Here is a 19,258-nt window from a genome sequence, read left to right on the forward strand (position 1 = left end):
TTGTCAGAATGGAGAATAGAAACTTGGCACTGTGAAGCAGTATTTTACTCATAACCTAGCTTTATGCATTTTGAGCACATATTTGTGTAACATTGCTTACTCTGCCAGCAATGTATCTATGTACTAGGTGAAACTGCTTTAAATGAAAATGGATTAGCAAGTGTGAGGTTTAATTGGACTATGAACACACATCTGTGTTAGATTTTGAAGGCAGCAGGAGTGATCTTGAAAGGCCAGGCGTGTACTTCTCCTTATAGAAGTTTATTGTTCCAATTGGAAGGGGTGAAATCCTCCCTAGTAAAGTCATAATATCTCCCCTTCCTTGTATTGAAGTCTATGCATCAAGGAACCTACATAAGTTGTTGGGAAGCGGCAGGGAACACAGTGTCAGGATCATTTGGGCATTGTCTGCTGTTTGTACCTTTCTTCACCTGCTGTGCTGCTATTAAAGATTTGCTAAACTAACCTCACCCAAGATTGGAGTCCAGAGTAATTTCTTCTAGACTGCCCACATTAGTACGATATTTTCAGTCAAGTTGTGAATTCCATCTTTAGAATGTGGTGAATCACCTCAATATATCTGCATTTTATTGAGCCAACTCTGAAGGCAATCTCTGCACCTCATGGATGACAATGGCCTCCACTGCATGGGCAATGCGTTCTGTAGAACTGGTCAAGGGGGTTTGCATATGTGTTTCCATCTCTCCCCCTCATCCATAAAGTCATACTCTAATTTACGGCAAGCACAGTGTTGGTTACTGTAAGTAGTTACCAAATGGTAAAACTGTATCTGCTACTCCAAACTGCTTTTCCTATCCATGAAAGAGATGCAGAAATCTGACCATCGATCACAATAGAAGGGGCCAGGTTAGACAGCCCATCCCCCAATCTCCAGGTTTGCCAGCCTGCTACCTGAAAACCTAGTTTAGAGTCATCTGGATTTATTATAGGACAACCTCAAAATCCTACAAGTGCGTAGGAAGTAAGCAACAAGAAATATAAGAGTAAATAGTCAAGTTTTTGCCACTGGTGACTGATTCATGTGTGTGACCCACCTTTATACTCTTCAGGCCATGCTTTGTAATTTATCTGCAACCTTGCAAGCTCAATAGATCAGTTGGTATCCCCTAAATCATACGTGTGCCTTAAGGAAGTAGAGAGGTAGGTTTCTCCTTTTTGAATCCAATTGCCAAGTGGCACATCAATGTTTTTTAACAAATTATTTTTCTCTGTGAAAAGACTTCACCCTTCTTAGGACTTGGATATCGTGCTGGTGGTTCTTTTGGACAAGCCCATTGAGCCAGTGGCCACAGACAAACCCATTGCCATTAAAACAGTTTTTGGTTCTTGTTACATTGGCAAAGCATATAAGCAAACTCTGTATCCTCTCAGCTTGGGGTCATTCCCAGTTTTTGATGAGGTCAAGGTGGTCCTTTGTGCCCATCATTCCTTTGGCAGATTGCCTTATTTCCACATATATTACAGAATCATTTTGCCATCCTCTTTCCCAAACACGTCCATGTTTCTGTGTCAATTTGGTATACAGTAGGACGTGCTCTGAGAGAAATGGGAAAGGTAAGCACACATGAGTGAGGAATGAAGTTCAAATAAACTTTATTAACTTTGTCAGAATGCGTGGGAGGAACTCCAATAGATTGTGGGGTAATCACCCTAGAAATAAAAAAAGGATTTTCATTAAAAGCATACAGATAATTCTACTTAAGGTGTCTCGAGGCCTACCTCTGGGAACACAGATCTTCCCACAGCTCCCTAATCTAACATAGATTCTCTGAGATATAACTGAGCATGCTTCTTGGTTCAAACTCAGTCTTAGGGATATAGCTCCCAACTTGCTTCTTGGCGATCTTCATTTAGGAAAATAGTACCTGCTCCCTTCTTGGAAATCCCATACCAGTAAATATTTCTTTCCCCTTGCTTACGGTTATTGTCAGTTCTAGATATACTTACCCTCTAGCCACAAGTTGCCCTTCTGATTCGGTATTAGTTTATCTTAACACACTCCTACCAGCAAGTATTTCTTCCCCTTTGCTAAGATTTCTGTCGGGCTGTGATATTCTCTTTCCACAGCCGAGATGTGCCTTTCTCACAGTGGTCCTCTCTCTCATGAAAATAATAAACCGATATACTTTTCTTCTGGTGAGGTTGCCCTACTGGGCCAGTTGTGAAGGGTCTTGTATGGTTCTAGGGCTTGGTTAACCCTTTTGCAACCACTAACATTGATGGTATAAGAGTCTGGCCTGGACTTTCCTAGCAGCCGCTCTTTTGATCAGTCCTCCTTCTGTTCTCCATTTTAGCTCCTTCTCCCTCAGGTCTGGCCCACCTGTGACATCTACTGCAGAGCGCTCAGCTCTTCTATTGTCCTCTTGATTACTTTGATTACCTAGTAAGAGTTGTGATTGGCTGCAATGATTCAGCAGAGGAAGATGTGCTGCACTTGTGAGCCAGGGCGCTGAAGTCTGCAGTAACCTCAGTGGTCCCCAAGCAGTTGTCTACATGAGAATCATATGTATAACTTTTTATTGAGGTGAACATTCGTAAAAGCTATGGGGAGAAGGGCTCAGTTTCCCTAGATAACTATTGTCACTTTTGGAGGTTTTGCATAATACCTATTTTGGGGAGTATAAAACAAATGGCACTGGGAGTAGAGGCAAAGATTTTACCTTCTTCATGTAACACATTGTTTGCAGGTGGGTGACAGGTGTGAGAAACCTGAGGGCATCCTCACATCTACTCTCCATGGGTCCTCTTTTCATGTGGCCAGGGAAAGACCATCACTTTTGGATCCTGACCCTGGGGGTGGAGAAGCGAGGGAGGATCACCTGGGCGGAGGGTCCTTGGAGATTGGGGAGAGAATATACTTAAGGGAGACACGGTACTCTCCCCTCCCTTTCCATAATGAACCACAAATCCCAGAAGCCTTTGTGAGATATTGTTACCACTTTCCCTCTGGCCAAGATAACATCAGAACATATTATAACTCCAAAAGCCACAGAAAGAGGGTGAAGGAGAGGAGGGTTAATAATGAGACATGGTATCCTCTTTCCCTTATGAAGACCAACCCAACCCTCTCCCGGCCTTTATGGGCTATTGTAATACATCGCCCGCCCCACATTTTCCATCTTTCGACCCACTATGGTACTGAGACGAGGAAGAGGCAACTAAGAGTAGGTAACACTAGTAAGTAATTTCGCCACTCCAGTACTGAGATGAGGAAGAGGTCTGTAGAGATTTGTAAAGGTCAGGCATGTCCCAACTGCTTTGCTAATTACCACCAGGCAATTCCAATTTGGGATTCACACCTGCAACCTGTCAAGTGGTTGCAGGTGTATAAGAAGAGAGGAGACCAACAGCAAAGAGACCAGCAGGGAATTCTGAATGCGAGGAAGCAGCTGTGGTGGGTCCTGGAGAAGAGCCAAGGCGCCGGCATACGAGCCCAGGGAACTCTAGAATCCAGGGCCGAGGGGGAGCCGCGATGGTCAGAGTTGTGCAGCCGGATGCAGAAGAGAGAAGCCAAACACACGACAGCGTCTGGGGGAGAAAGCAGAGCTGCTGGCAGATATCGAGAGAGGGTGAAGTGCAAGCGGGGCTCACGGTTGCAGAAAGACTGCAGGCAGAGCTGAGACAAGAAGCACAGCTGCCCAGAGGAGACGCCAAGGGCTGGGGAGTGAGTAGGGAGAATCACTTGAGCAGGGGCACTCCTGGGGGCTGTGCGGAAACTGAAGTGAAAGCTGAGTTGAACAGAAAAGCATGTGCACAATAAAACCAACCCGAAGCAACTGGTTGGGAGGAAGCTGCAAAGTCAAAGATAACAAAAGTATTAATTGAGCATTTGTTAGGCGCATATACAAAATAAGTGTTTCCAGGCGCCACAAGGCAAAGTGAGAGGGTATAAGGGGTGTAAATAACATTGGCAAGAACAGTAAATATACAATTGTGATTCTACTAGGCCTTATGGCATTCGGACGCGCAAGTGCAGTGAAGAAAAGTGCAGGAGTTAGGAATGGGTGGGGGGTTGGACAAATGCTGGTGGGGCCCGGGAGAGGGAAGTGCCAAGGGGATCCAGGGAGGAGGCTTCAGGCTAAGTGCTAGGGCGAATTAACCCCAAGGGTGAGATGCACAGCAGCCAGATAGGGGGCCTGCAGGGGGCAGTGCGGTGGGGGTGGAGGGTGCTGGTGTCGACTGGGTAGGGGACTGGTATCCGGTGCGATTCATGAGGACCAGGCCACCAGTCTCCGCGGCAGTTGGGTGATTAGCAAGGAACGGAAAGAGGTAGAGAAAAGCAGAGTTTTGAGAAGTTTCCAGAACTTAAGGAGGTCCGGCTCAAGTCTGAGAGGGGGAGGGAGGCTGTTCCAAAGGGAGGCAACACCCGAAGAGAGAGACCTGCCCCCCAGTCTCTGCCTGGAGAAGTGTTAGACAAGCAGAGAGTTACAGTTGCAGGAGCGGAGGGCTCTAGCAGCAGAGTATTTAGGGAGGGAACCTTGGAGATAGTGTGGTCCCAGGCCCCAAAAAGCCTTGTGGATGATGCAGAGGGTCTTGAATTTGATCCTCACGGCCAAGGGGATCTAGTGGAGAGATTTTAGGGCTGGGGAGATACGGTCCCTGGGCTTGAGGCCAAGAATAAATCTTGCAACCCTATTCTGGATTACGTGAAGGGGGCATAGGGAGGAAAGGGCTGTTGCGGTAATCCAGCCTAGAGAGGACAGGAGCTCTGGAGACATTGAGCTCCTGGGGGAAGGTGAGTAAACGGAGAATGCCTCTGAGGAGAAGCTGGAAGTGTGCCTTCTTGGCAAGGTCCAAGATGTGAGGGGTGAAGGAGAGAGCTGAGTCGAAGATGACCCCAAGGTTTTTGGCCTCACAGGATGGTGAGGGTAGAGGGTCCAAGGAGGAGAGCCAGATGGCAGGAGGAAAACAGGGTGCAGATGTGCCAATGAGAAGGATCTCCGTTTTAATGGCATTAAGACAGAGATTGTTAGCCACACACCATGCCTGGATGGCGGTCAGACAATCGGGGATGAGAGAGGAGGAAGAGGAGGTAGTAGAGGGAAATTTGAAGGAAAGCTGTGTGAACTTGGGGAAGGTAACCCTGAGGGTTTGTGGAACTCGCGCTCTGAAACACTTGTGTATGAGCGCGATATAAATAAATTATATCATTATCGTATCATAACTGTTTTGAACTTGGGGAAGGGAACATCAAGGTTTTATGGAACTGATTTGAACTTGGGGAAGGGAACATCAAGGTTTTGTGGAACTGTCTTGAGCTTGGGGAAGGGAAGCCCAAGGTTTTGTGGAACTGTCTTGAACTTGGGGAGGGGAACCCTGAGGTTGTGTGGAACTTTCTTGAAATGGAAGAAGGGGAGCTGAAAAGTAAGCCAGGGGCTGGAAGAGGATCAGAACTTTGTTTGGAACACTAGTTCTTTTATTGCTGACATCCCTACACATCGTTTAGAATTAGTTGTGAGGGCAAGTATAGGTTTTGGACACAGACGTTTATGTTGAACTCTTTGAGTCAGACTTTCCTTAGTTTCTTCAAGAAGGGAAAACCCACCTTAGTTTAGGGCAAGTTAGGCCTTCATCCACCCTGACATTTAAGTTAAACAAAACACTGTTGTTTGAACTTTGAATCTGTTGTCTGTGTCTTGCTTCATGATGCCTTCACACAGGACAAAGAACATCACAGCTTCAGAACATCTTTGTGACTTTTGATGGTTCTTCTGCAATAAACCAAACTTTCCATGGCCTGCTGACTATTCTTTTGTATCCTAGTCACATGCACCATACAGATTATAATTAGTTTATGCTTTGCATGAAATGCTACGTTCTTGGTATCCCATGAGTTTGCAAGACAATATCCATGGTCCAGCAGTACATGTCACTGTGCTGAGTTACCTCTACTTAATATGGGAAACTGCTGTTGGAGGCATCCAGTGTAAAAATGCATAGTTCTTTTGTCATGATCAAGCATATTGAATGCCGCCAGTTGGACCAGCAGCAACAGAACTTTACAGGCATTTTGATTGATGATTAACCAGCCTGCACTTATATAAACCGCATGTGCTGATCGAAAAACGGTTAGGACCCACGATTTCTCACCCTTCCACAAATCTTTTAGCCTCACATATGACAACCTAATCCAACAATCTGGTTATGAATGGCAGATTCACCACAACTCTGACCTTTTGGTACAAAAAGGATCTTGGTAATTCATTTAGAAGGAGGTTCTCAAGAGGTTTCCTCTGCTTGGTTGCGTGTCCCCCATAACATTGAGTGACTTAGTCTCTGTCATTCTCAGGTTGAAATGTGCAACAGCGATCCGCCATGGATAGAGGGTTGGGTGCTCTTAAGGGTATCCTCCCAACAAGATCCAGAAAAGTGTACAGCTCTGAGCTGCCTTCTGGTGTTTGAGCACTCTAAAATATTTGAAGTAAATAATAATTGGAGCAAAAGAGAATGCAGTTAGCAAATCTGGTGTCTGGGGAGCGAAATCAATCTCTACAAAGTTGGTGGTCTTTGCTCGATTGGTTACATATGTTTTTATTTATTATTTTTGTCTGAGCATTAGTTATGGAATTAATTGTCCTAGTCCAGGGATGTTCAGAAGCTGTTGCTGATACAACTGGAGTTTATTCATTGTGAAATCTAGCAGTATTCTATTTCTTTGTCTTAAGCTTTGTCTCATCCAGTCCTAAAGTAAATTGTAAATCCTGCAACACCAACAAAGTTCTTTGATAGGAATTTTTCTGTGGACTGTGAGAAACCTGGTGGTGTTCTCCCACCTACTCCCCCGGTACCCTCTAGTCAGGTGGCCAGGGAAGAGCCATCGCTCATGGATCCCAACCCTGGGGGTGGACAAGCGAGGGAGGATCACTTGAGCAGAGGTTCATTTGGGATTGGGAGGAGAACATCCAAAGGCGAGACATGGTATTCCCCCCTTTTCCCATTCCACCTTAAAACCCTTCCCCTCAGCTTTCATGGGGTATTTCCAAACCCATAACATCACCCCTACCCATTTCCAACAAACTCTGGAACGAGGAAGTGGCAACCAGGAGTAGTGAAGATTACCCATAGGAATAACACGGAATATAAGGGAAACCAGCTATAGAAAGAACTTAAGCTGTCCCATTTATAGTCCGGAATTTACCAATTATCATTCACACCTGACTCCACTTGACTTCTTTTCCAACTATAAAAGGTGTGGTTCTACACAGGGTTTTGAGCGAGCTGGGGACGTTGTTTGGACCAAAGGAGCCACGGAGCAGAGAGCAGAAGGATCTACTGCCCAGAGGAGAACGGCGTGACCAGATGCGGGCCCAGTGTTTCTGAGGGGCTGCAGCGTGGCTAGGGAGCCGTGTCTCCAAAGTGCCAGAGCAAAGGATCTTGCAGGCTGCAGGCTGCTATCGGACCATTGCTCGTTCCCTTGGGACCTTTGCCGGCCCCAAGGGTGTCTGAGGGGCAGGTGGTGAGACCCTGACCTCAGGAATGCATAACCCAAAGGGACCGCTCTTCACTGCGTTGTTGCCCTGGTGAGTCTTGTGAAAGTAAGAGAGAGAGAGAGAGAGAGAGAGACACGGGAGCATGCGGCTGATTGAAATGGAGCAGGCGAAAGTAAATGCATAAAGCGGCACAGAGCAGAAAGAGGAAAGAAATGTAAAGAAACCAGAGAAGCTATATAGAATGAAAGAGAATGAAGGGATAAAGAGAAAGTAATAGAAAGCCAGAAAAGCAAAGCGCAAAGTGCGCGAAGGAAAAAACTTAAAACAAAGAGGGCGCAAGAGACCCGAAGCGAGAGAAGGGTGCAAGCGACCCGGTAGAGTGGAAAGCGAGTGCAGGTGTGCACGCGAAAGATGGAGAAGGTGCAAGTGTGCACAGAGAAAGACAAAAGTTGAGGAAGGGGTCAGTGGGCAGGAGAAAGAAGTCACGAAAACAGAGAGGGGTTAAAGCTCAGAGTGGTTGAGCTTGGAAGACGTAAAAAACGTTGTGTTTTCGAAAGTCTCTGATGCTACCCCTTTTAAAGAACTTTAAAGAGCTGTATATGAAAAAAAGGTACATCCTGACAAACTGAACTTGCATTTGAAACATAAGACAGGCCTGAGCTTGGGGAAGGAAACCCTGAGAGGCCTAAAAGCTGAACTTGTATTTGAACTTAGACGAGGCATGAGCTTGGGTAAGGGAACCCTAAGGGCCTGTCAAACAGGAATCTTGATTATTTGGTGTTGCTGAAAGAGCTGAAGCTTGGGGAAGGGAACCCCAAGACATTAAAGAATATTGGCATTTGTTTGAACTATGAAGGTCCTATGAACAGTCTTTCTTCAGTAAGCTCGATCTTTTGAAGCTACAAATTGGAAAGAATACCATCGGAAACCAACCCTGGTTCCCTATTTTTGTTTAACTGCTACATTTTACTTGTATAAGACTTCCTAACACATTTTTGTTAAAGAGTGAGGGCAAGCATAGGTTTCGACACATACAGATTTTTATTTTGGACTTCAAGACTTCGATGGACATTAGAAATATCAGTTAAGGAAACCATTTGTTTAGTGTTAGGGCCAGTTAGGCATTACACCTACCCAAGAACCTTAGTAAAAATAAAGGTTTTGAAACAATTATCTTTGAGTTTGTGGGGGTCATTATGACCCAGGCGTTAAGGGGTTAACGACGCCGTAAAAGGTTGCGGCGCCGTTAACCCCTTAACGCCTTACTACGAGGTCCCTTTGCGGCTCCCGACCTTAACGGCTGGTCGGGACCAGCCGTTAAGGTAGGGACCCGCAAAGGGACCTTGAAGCTAATTACGGTACCGCTATTTGCGGTACCGTAATTACCGCCTTCCCCATTCCCATTGAGCCCTATGGGGCAAAAATGGGAATGGGGAAGGGCCAATGGTAAATGGGGAATTACCGCCCCGCCAACCTTGGAATGGGGTGGTAATTCCCCATTTTACCATGGCGGAATCGGTAAGTTACCAGCGTTAACCATGGCGCTAATAGCACCATTGGTTAACGCCGGTCTCGTAATGAGGGCCTGTGTCTCTCTTGATACCATGCCTGTCTCACAGCACACTCTCCCAAAACGCACACAAAGAAATCTTTAAGTGTTCAGAAGAGTCCTCGTAGAGATGCAGATTTGTGAACAATCCTTTCAAAATAAAACTTAAGCTGTGTTTACAGCTTTGTCGCTTGTACATTCTCTTTTGTCATTCACACGTGTTTGAGGCCTCTTCATATCAACACCTTTCGGCTTTATAATGCCATATTTGCTCTAAAGATTCAATGACATTAAAGCAAACCCACCCACAGATAGTTTCTATGTTTTTATGCCCTATGCAGAGGGCGGATACTAGAGAGGTGTCTCAAAATATGGGCATTGTCAAAAGGGCGTGTCTGTTTTCACAGCGCCATGACATGGTGTGTATGTCAGTGGTGTGCTTGATGAATCCTATGTGACCAAACATGACTTGAGTGCATTAAATCCGTAACAAAAAGGAGGTACAGATTTTGTATTTTAGACCAGGCTCTAGTTCTGGATCCAATGGCATTATCCTAGATAGCCAAGCAGGCATAATACTAGGTAATTGCATCGATTCTGTGAATGCTAAAAGAAGATGGTGTTGATGTAAGTTCTTAGCTAAATCCCACTGCAGCAGAAAGAGTTGCTCTGTGGAAAATGAATTAATATAATGACCAGACTATTATAACGCAGATGTCAATGTTACCTTCAAATCAAGGCTAAACTACATTTTAGTGAAATTATGATCAATGTACTGTTCAATTGCCCACATTTAGTATCTGCGCACTGATTTTCAAACCCTGACCTTGTGTTATCTAGATATTCATTTTTTGGAAATGAATTTTCCCAACAATAGTGGTTCCCTTTTTAATTGATTTCAGTTTAAAATAGTACAATTGTGTCCCCACCACGAACCTATTATACGACGTTCTGAGCTGTGCTCTTACTCGGGTGTCTAGTTACATAAATGGCAATACCACTACACATCTATTCTAAACATTAATGAACACTAAAACTGAATTTCATTATTGAAAACAAACATTTAGAGAATGCCATACTTGCACTCACCATGTGGTAGAACCATTTTCCTTTTCCCCAGTGGCGGGCATGGCAAAGAGACACTTTTCATTAAATAGGAGTTCAGATGATTGACATTCCCCCAACGCTCATGAACTCAAACCAATATGGTCTACAAAAAATAATGACAATTCTGCAATTCATTGCACACTCTATTCTATTCACAGATATTGTCCTACATTTTATGAAGGATGCACACCTGATCAATTCTGGAAACATGCTGGATCATTTATGTACCCATAATGTCTCTTTTTGCTGATGTTTCTGAATATGATTACTGCCTCATTGAGTTATAGAAATCTGATCAATGATCTTGTTGTCATTTTCCGAAAACTTTAACATCTATGGCTACTGATGACTTCATATTGTCATTTGGGATGTCACTTTTATGTTCTCTTATACGTTGTGCCTCTTGTGTTATTTGTCCCACATGCACTAAACCAGGTGGTTCTTTGATAACGTATGCTGCAAAGGTAGATAAACAGGTGGCCAGATGTTGTATGGGAAATTCTCCTGTGCTCGATGTTTCGCAGTGGGTCCCTCAATCATTCTATCAGCTACTTTTCCCTAAGCAAGGAAATGTACCCCATTGCAGAGGTTAAACGCTCTAGAGTGAATATATTTTCTGTTAAAACAAACCAATCAAATGATCTCTCCCCTTTTTGTTTATGTACTACAATGTATGGCCACTGACATTCGAGGAAGAGCGCACAGCTCATTATTCATGATTTAATTGAAATTGAAGATGCACTCTGTTGCCAGGTGTATTCCCTACTGCCTGCGTAAATCCAAGCTTTGGGCAGAGTGTTAGAGAGTCATGAATGCTCAATCTAATTACTCCTGTGTGCATTCTTTGATTTGATTTAATCTTTACCTACTCATTGAATTGGTTTCAACCCTAAATCCCCTTTAGGCATCTTCCCCAAACCTCTTGGATGAACTAAGCCAGTATAAAAGTAAAACATGTTATTTGTTTTCCTTATTCACAGGAGGGTATCTCATCATGCTGTTTACTCAAACCTTGATCCATTCAAGGGCTCCCAATTTGTTCTGTACTCCTTTTGTCACACATGACATGACCTGCCCATATCCTTCCAGAGGGGTACTGCCTTAGATTAGGAATGCAGCAGGAATGACATGAGTGGTCAAGACGCGTTTTTTCAGGGGCTCAACTATGTCATCAGTTTTAGCGCTATTATTTTGTTTTCTTTGGTCCTATGTTTCATCTAATACTTTCCAAGCCAGTGCTCTTGAGACAGCGCCCCATATATCCCTGGGCTGAGTATCCTCAACCTCGCTGGTCTGTTTGCTTTTCCCAGTGACCCATCCCACCCATCTGGACTTTCTCTCCCCACCCGCGTTCCACTCACTTCTTGAACCCACAGTCATCCTACAATCTTATGAGCACAGACTTTCAAAATTCTCCAAAGATTATGGAAATCCCCTGCAAATTTTGAAATCTTTGGACAATTACAAGAGATATCGCCTCTGTAACTATGGAATTTCCAACTAAATAGGAGAATGAAAAATATTTCGGCAGATTTTCATAAAGTTTCCATCGTTTTGGACTGCCTTCACTTGATTGTGTAGCTTTCATTGCTTTTTAAAAAGGCTTATATGATCTTTTGAAAGCTAAGGCTTTTGATTGAATGCATACAGAAACATGACTCTAATTTCTGTCTGCAATCTCTGTGCAAAATCATCAAACATCATGTTCAGGCAGTCCACATAGTGGGCCTCACCGTACTTCGCTCCTAAACAATTCTTACCCTGTGGACTGTAAGGGTGTGGAAGAAGGAAACTGACACAAAGGCGGCAGATTTGTTGCTATACACTTGCTATCCCTATCTCTAAGAGGGGTTCTCCTGCCTCAAACTAATACTAAAGGATCTGTCAGAATGTCTGTTGAAATCAAAAGTCCACGGTCCCATGCCAAAACCTACTTCTATCCCTTACGCTACTACTAAAGAATGATATAATCCAACAGAAAGTTTTTTTCCCTAGGAGAATGACTCCCTTCTCCTGGTATATGGATGTCGGTCTCAAAATGTTCTTGCAAAACTGTGCCGGAGAGAATGATTCCCTTCCCCTGGCTTGTAGCAATTTAACAGAAAGTTACTTCTCCAGGAGAAAGACTCCCTTCTCCTGGTATACAGGTGATGTTCTCCAATGTCCTTTTTTAAACAGATACCAGAAGGAATGACCCCCGTCCCCTGGATTGTTCAGTTGTATTTCTGGACCAGGACAATGACTTCCATTGCGTGGTACTCGTCTGCACTTTCCAATATATTTTGTAAGGAGGCCAGGGGGATGACACCTTTCCCCTGATGTCTCATCAGTGCACTTTAAAGGATTCACTTTCCTCACCAGGATAATGGCTCCCTCCTTCTCCTGGTGTGGGCGAGTTCTCTTTTCAGTTTGGATTTTTATCTTGGCTCTCTGCTGTTAGGGTCCCAGACCCTTCTCTGGTGGTCAGTGGGCTTATCTCTGCCATTGACACAGGGTAGATTTCCTCGGATGCTTGACTCTCTTCTGGTGGCATACCAGACTCTTCTCTGGTAGTCAGTGGGTTTATCTTCGCCACTGGCACGCAGAAGATTTCCTCGGATGCACTCTTTGGCGTGTTTAGGGTCCATGACCCTTGGTAGCCCTTTGATAGGCCTTGCGTTTCCCCGGTATGAAGCAGAGACCTTTCTATTCCCCCACATCCCTAACCGTCCACCTGTGCTTCCCGTTACCTTCTGGGACTTGGTCGCACAGCGCCGGTCTCTCCAGAGACTTGGGTTGGTCTCCTTCCCACTTCTTGCAGCCGTCTGCTTTGTTACTGCTTTTGCGGCTGTATCGCTTGCTGTCGCTCCTTGTAGTCACAGCACTGTTAGGGGGCGGTGCGGTCCGCCTCCTGCTTTCCGCTGAGCACAGTCCTGCCGATGCAGGACCTATCAAGTACTCCCCAAGCCACTTGCAGGCATCCTCTGCAGAGCCTTATCTTCGGGTCGAGGGCAGAGTTTGAATCTCCCTGGGTCTCCGACAGGGAAGGAAGAAAACCTCAAGTCCTTCTACTGTTTCCTCTTTATGGAGCTTACTCTGCTCTAGCGTAACATCAACCCCTGTTGTCAATGGCTCATTGGTATTTTTCATGCCTCCTGTGAGCCACCCTGTCTCAGTACTAGCACAATCAGTAATCCTCATGTTTTCTGTGCTCTTCTTCGCCCTAGTATTTTCTGTCTTGGCTGTACACCAGCTACTACAGAAACACATCAGTCTACTCTCAATATAGTCATTTGAAATGGGGGGTAAGGAATGTGTGGGTGTGCTATTGTTCAATGGGTTGTACCCTAGGTGATCATCCTTGTCCCCAGAGGGGGGAGTCCCTCCCGCATTAAACCACCCTCAGGGGGACTATTGGTTAGCGGCTGCATCTTCCTAGCCTCATGGGAAAGGGCTCCTCACTGGGGATAAGTGACAATACCTAGCGAATCGTCACAGGACCTGCTTGCAAATACGCCTTCTCACGTGCCATGTCCCTTTACCACAGTCACTCTCCTCTTCCCTTCTCTGTCCACATTACCATTTTATTTCATTGACCCATAATCGGCAGCAGGAGGTCTGTTCTGCATTCACTCAATTATTCTTACTAACCTTCACTAGTGATATATGTTGCTCATCAAATTCTGTATATATTTTCTCTGGTAAATATGCATATGAAGTGGTCCAATCAGGCACACCTGTCTTTTCTGCTACATGGCATAACAGGAGAAAATATGGCTCCCCTATTTGACAGGGGACTCACTACAAGTGGGCCTTCCAATCTGTCTGCTTTTTGTGTATGTTTTGTAAATGAGTTTGGATTTTCCAAGAAACTGGAATGTGACATATTTTGTGTGAAGATATGATATTTTATTAATAGCGCGCCTATACACACGTGTTTCAAGGCCCCACATGTGCCTTGCCCACTGCCTTATGTGAGGGATGAGCAGTACTCTTAGCAGATACCACCTTCATGTGCTATATATTTTGGGTAATCCCGGGACAATATAATTAAAACCAATAAACACATAGCCATGAATTCATATTTTTGCCTCTTCGGCTTTCCAGATATGGCACAGATCAGTTCTAGCCTCTTCAGATTTGAGGGACTTGGTTTTTCTAGATCATATTCCAGCACTTCTTACTTTAATGAGTATTGTCAAGTACCAAGCTTCCTGTGATGTTTGACTTGTTTGTGTTTTTATTGCCATGTCTAGACTGTCATCCTCAGTGCCAGCAGTGCGTGGCCAATCTACAGGACATGGGCAGCTTCTGCTTGAAATGCCACAACCCCCATCACTTCCTGGTTGAAGAGCAGTGTCTTCCTGATTGTGGCTTTGGATATTACACTGAAGACGGAGCCTGCAGGAGTGAGTATTGGCCAATAAAAACATTTCTTTTTTTTAAATATCTGTTGGGTTTTCATAAACAATGTAAGAGCTTAGTTCAAATCTAGATATATAAAGCAGAACATATGTTAGTTTGTTCCTTGTACAATTCCATACTGTTCCACCAATCTACACCACATTTTGCATAGTTACCTGTTACAACCCTTCGGACAATACTGGCTGCATGATATTTGGACACCCCACCCCTTTCACCGGATTTCACCCCCTTCACACATGAGACGGTTGCCTGAAATCAGCAAAACATTGATGTGGTCACAGAAGAACCGAACAAAGCTCATTTTAAGCATGTCGATGCTAGGAACAAAACTCAAAGCCTTGCAAACCAATTTTCAAGGCCCCAGAATACACTGCTTCTGAGATAGTTGCACTGCACCACGCAAGGGTGAGGCAACAGGTGGGGAGAGCGCATAGAAGGTCCCAGTATGCTGCAGCATGCCAACTCTCGCCACCCCTTCACCTCTGCCCTGGGTATGTCAGCTAGCCACACGCGTCCATTCTCAGTGCAGTTTCCTTCAGAGTGCAAAGCACATCAAGCGATAAGCAACTCAGGACAGCGACCTACAGGATCATTAATTTCACAATTGATGAGTGTTATCATGTCTGTCTACAGAGCCTGTGCAGAGCACGGATGCTTTGTGCTAGTGTATTATAGAAATGACAATGACGGGTGCGAACCTGATAACTTACTATATTAATCATTGACCTCTGCATATTAGTAGTGTGCATTATAACCACTATATATTTACATGCATCAAGGCGATCATCACACATAATTATCCCAAAGAGAATCACACATATAATAGTCATTAATGATGCTAAATAATAACAATAATCATATCTAACCATATAGAAAATAAACACAATAACCTAAACTCTCTAGCAATAGCACTATTGGAAATCCAGTTAGTGGTATATTGTTCAGAACAGGATTAGCAGTTTTCCTTATTCAGGATTCAATTATTTAATTAGTAAGTGTTAGGATCATAGTCACCCTCTACACATTTTAATAACAAAACGCATATATGTAAATGTGAAAACAAGAAACATATTTGTGAGATTAAAGGATGATATGCATCTGGATTTACAGATAAAGCATTGATCTTCATACCCCAAGAATATGGCATAGATTTTCTGTCATCCCTGTTCTATTATGCTGCAGTATACTTAGTTAGATAGTTGCCCAGCCGTTCATCTCCCTGACCAAAATAGGTAATGTTGAAGTAGTGTGTAACATCCAGTGCCTAGCTAGAAAATGCTTAGCTAACAAAACATATGCGCTCATGTATCCTGCCGCTATATGCATTTTCCAGGGGCGCCCAGATTTTTCTTCGACAAGGCCCCAACCCCTCCTGTCCAAAAATGCACCACCTTTGCCTTTTTTCATCTGATTTCGTACATAACGAAATCAGATGAAAAAAGTAACTCAGTCAGCTTTTAATTTGAATCATATGGTGGATAGAGAATTCTTGAATTCATGCCCCATAATCATGGAGATCATTAAATTGTGTCATGGTAGTCAATAACCGATGTGACAATCCTAGTTGATTTTCAGTTTTTATTACGATACAGCATACGAATAAAGGCAACTGAGGTCCGGAGTCTAGAGATAATTCCTGTACACTTGCCCTCCACCTTGAGGTGGGATACTACATCCCTAACCCAGGCTCTCTAATACCAAAAGATTTAATGGAATATTGGCTCACTATAGATGGGGTTTTCCTACTTTCTAGGCATGCCATACTCTATGAAAGCCTATAGGCCATAGCCCTATCTCTTTACCTTCTCCCTCTTTCTCTCAGGGACTTTCTAGGTGACCCAAAAGAGGGGTAGATTAATCGTCTTGTCATACACTTTGTTGCTGAAGGTGGCCTTTCAGTTCTTATTCTCCCTCTTGCCTCCGCTTCTCCTCTCTACCCTGGGCCTTACTCCTTCTCCATCTCCTCCTCCTCTACTCTCCTGCTCCCTCCTGATCTTACTCCTCCTCTCACTCCCCCTATGTCTACCCTCTTCTTCCCTCTTGATCTTCCTCTTCCTCTCTGTTAGGGAGAATTCGCAGACATGTGCTAATTCCCTTCTACCTTAGAAAACCCCAGCTCTTTTTGCTGGACTTCAGGACTTTTAATTTCTAACCTGGAGAGAGTGAGACTTTTTCCCCACTCTCTCATGTGTTTTTCTGTGATTTGGACTCTGTTTCTTTTGACTTTGGAGTCTGACAAACTCCATAGGCATCATCTTTACATTGTGACACACAGCGCCTTCAGTGCAGTGGCACATGGAAGTCTCTTAGATTTCCCAAAGGTTTAAATACCTTCTCTTGGTGAAACTACAGTTTCCAAGAGCAGTGAAGTGAAATTGAATTTACTTACATTTTGTAACGTTCTAGACCCAGCACACACTATCTTACCATAGGGAACTGGAGGGGTTACTTAGTATCCCCTTTGTCTAGTTTCTCATGTTACATTGTTTGTTACCCTTTCTAAAATTAATGGCTGATGGCAGTGGTTTACTTTTTCCTACAATTGTGTGTTTTTACCACGGGCTGCAATTTCAGCTGCATTAAAGAACCCACGGGTGCCCTTTTCGTCAAAATGGCCCTGGTCTTCTTATTTCGCCATTCCTTGTTGGAAAGGTCCTTCTTGAGATTTACTCAGCATGCCAAACCAGGTTTGGCCCCTTTGTTCATTTTGTCTTTGGCGGGATTCACTGGTGAAGCTCCAGTGTGTCTAGCAGAGGCAGGAAGTGAGGGAGGTGCACGAGCCTCCCTGTGCTTAATCCCCTTGGTTACAGGAATCCACCCAAAGGTGATTGGCTGGCTCGCTGTACTTGGAGGACAGCCACCCTGCTGTGTGAGTGACAGCTAGGCTGCGAATGAATGGGAGAAACCTGCATAAAAGGCAAGGCTTTTGGCTTGAAAGGCAGAGTCAACCACTGGACGAAGGAATCCGAAGAAAAACTTGGAAGAGACGCTAGCTGTAACCCTGGACTGTTGGTTTGCCCGGTGAAGCCCTGCTGCATTGCTGAAGCTCCGAATTCGCCTCGACTAGAGAAGCCCTGCAAAGGACGACTTCTCCCCTTGGGTTGGTGGGACGAATCAACCCCAAAGCGAACTCATCTGGACATCCTCTGAGCCGGCTGTACTCCCACTGCTGCTGCACGAACCGATTTCCAGGGAGAGGAACACCAAAATCGAGTGTCTCGTTTTTAAGTCAGACCCGAGCTCCAGGAAGATCCTCCGGACTCACCAAGCATGAGCCACCTCAACAGAGTGCAGGACCCCAGATGCAAGGAAAGTCCATAAAGGTATCCGAGAACCGCAGTGGTGCTATTTGCGAGAGCCGCGAGAAGCTGAAACCGCAAAGTGCTGCTGATCTGAAGTTTGCCCATTGCTGCCGCTGATCTTCCATTCATAGTGCAGGAGTCCCCAGACATCCTCCCTCTTGTCCCCACGACTGAGGCGCAGGAACAACAGGAACTGCAGACCTACACAGGAACAGAAGCCAGCTGGAACCAATTTCTTCAAACCAAAGGTGCTGTAAAACTAAGGGACTTACCCCTTGTCGCGTAGCCTTGCTAGTTCTCAGCTGAGACTTGACTTAGTTGCTTTTGCAGAGGGGCTTACAGCTTTGTCCCTCACAAGCCTCCCAGCTCGTGACCCTACACTGATTTAGTATTTATACAAAGACTTCTAAAACATTGTGCAAGACTTTTTACCTATTTGCAAGAAGTGCTTCAGCTCACCCAGACTTCTGCTCAATTGCCAGTGGTTGTCCTGGCTCCCTGAAAGACTCTTCTTACCTCTGACTTTGTGCTTTACCTTTGCCCCAGGAAAGGGTTAATGTACTTTGCATTGGAGGGTTCAAAAAGTACTTACCTGCTTAAGAATATTTATTAACCATTGATTCATTCCCTCATCTTTTCCTTTTGACACTGACCTCAGTATTGCTCTAAATGTACCAGTGATAAATCAATGTCCACAGTGTCCTAGTTATTTCAGTCACCTCAGGGTGTAGGAAGTTCTGTGTGTCATCCCAAATGGGTATCTACTGATTTATTGAAACTGAGAGCGTGTAGTTTTGAAGTATATTTTTGTGTTACATATATTTGCTCCCTTCTAAAGAAGGATTATTCAAAGGACTGTTAAATTAATAAATAATTGTTTAATCAGGAAAGCTTCACAGTAAGTGTTTATTTGGATACTTGTCACTGTGAATCTCTGTGTAAAAACCCTACAGCTCACATTGACCCTCTTGAGATAAGCCTGACTGCCCCATCACTCTACCAACTTGTTGTGTTGTACATGCTTATACCAAAGGTTGGGTTATCTATTGCTAAGAGGACAGGGCTGGTGCAGTCTCCCACAGGGTACTGCATACAGTCTTGACTAACACTCTCACTTTTCCTGTCTACTCCCCCCTAATCTTACTGCTCCTCTCACTCCTTCTGTCTAGAAAGTTCCCATTGGGCACTTGGGTCAGCTGTCCTGGGTCAATCTCTGCTTTGTCGATGAGGCACTCTTTTCCTATGTCCACTCCTTTTCGACTGGAATTCCTCTTGGGATGCTTCATATGGGCAATTCAAGGCCTCCTCTTTTTGGCCTTTATTTTCTTCAAGCCAGCCATGTGGTCTCTGCTGGCATTTGGTCTCTGCTGTTCTCCTGTATCAAGTAAGTCATTGTCCATACAACTTTATTTGTCCTAGTTTCCCCCACTCCTGTGCAGCTCCTC

General features: G+C 44.5%; 1 protein-coding gene across 1 annotated transcript in view; it reads left to right on the forward strand.

Annotated features, from left to right (window-relative positions):
- Positions 1 to 19,258, forward strand: part of FRAS1 (Fraser extracellular matrix complex subunit 1) — a 1,618,415-nt gene that overhangs the window by 673,102 nt on the left and 926,055 nt on the right. The window contains exon 21 of the mRNA XM_069626341.1: positions 14,343 to 14,495. Within this exon, the coding sequence (XP_069482442.1) occupies positions 14,343 to 14,495 (153 nt within the window). The remainder of the gene's footprint in view (positions 1 to 14,342; positions 14,496 to 19,258) is intronic.

This window comes from Ambystoma mexicanum, chromosome 6p (genome assembly GCF_040938575.1).
Source record: "Ambystoma mexicanum isolate Mex_15411 chromosome 6p, UKY_AmexF1_1, whole genome shotgun sequence".
NCBI lineage: Eukaryota > Metazoa > Chordata > Amphibia > Caudata > Ambystomatidae > Ambystoma > Ambystoma mexicanum.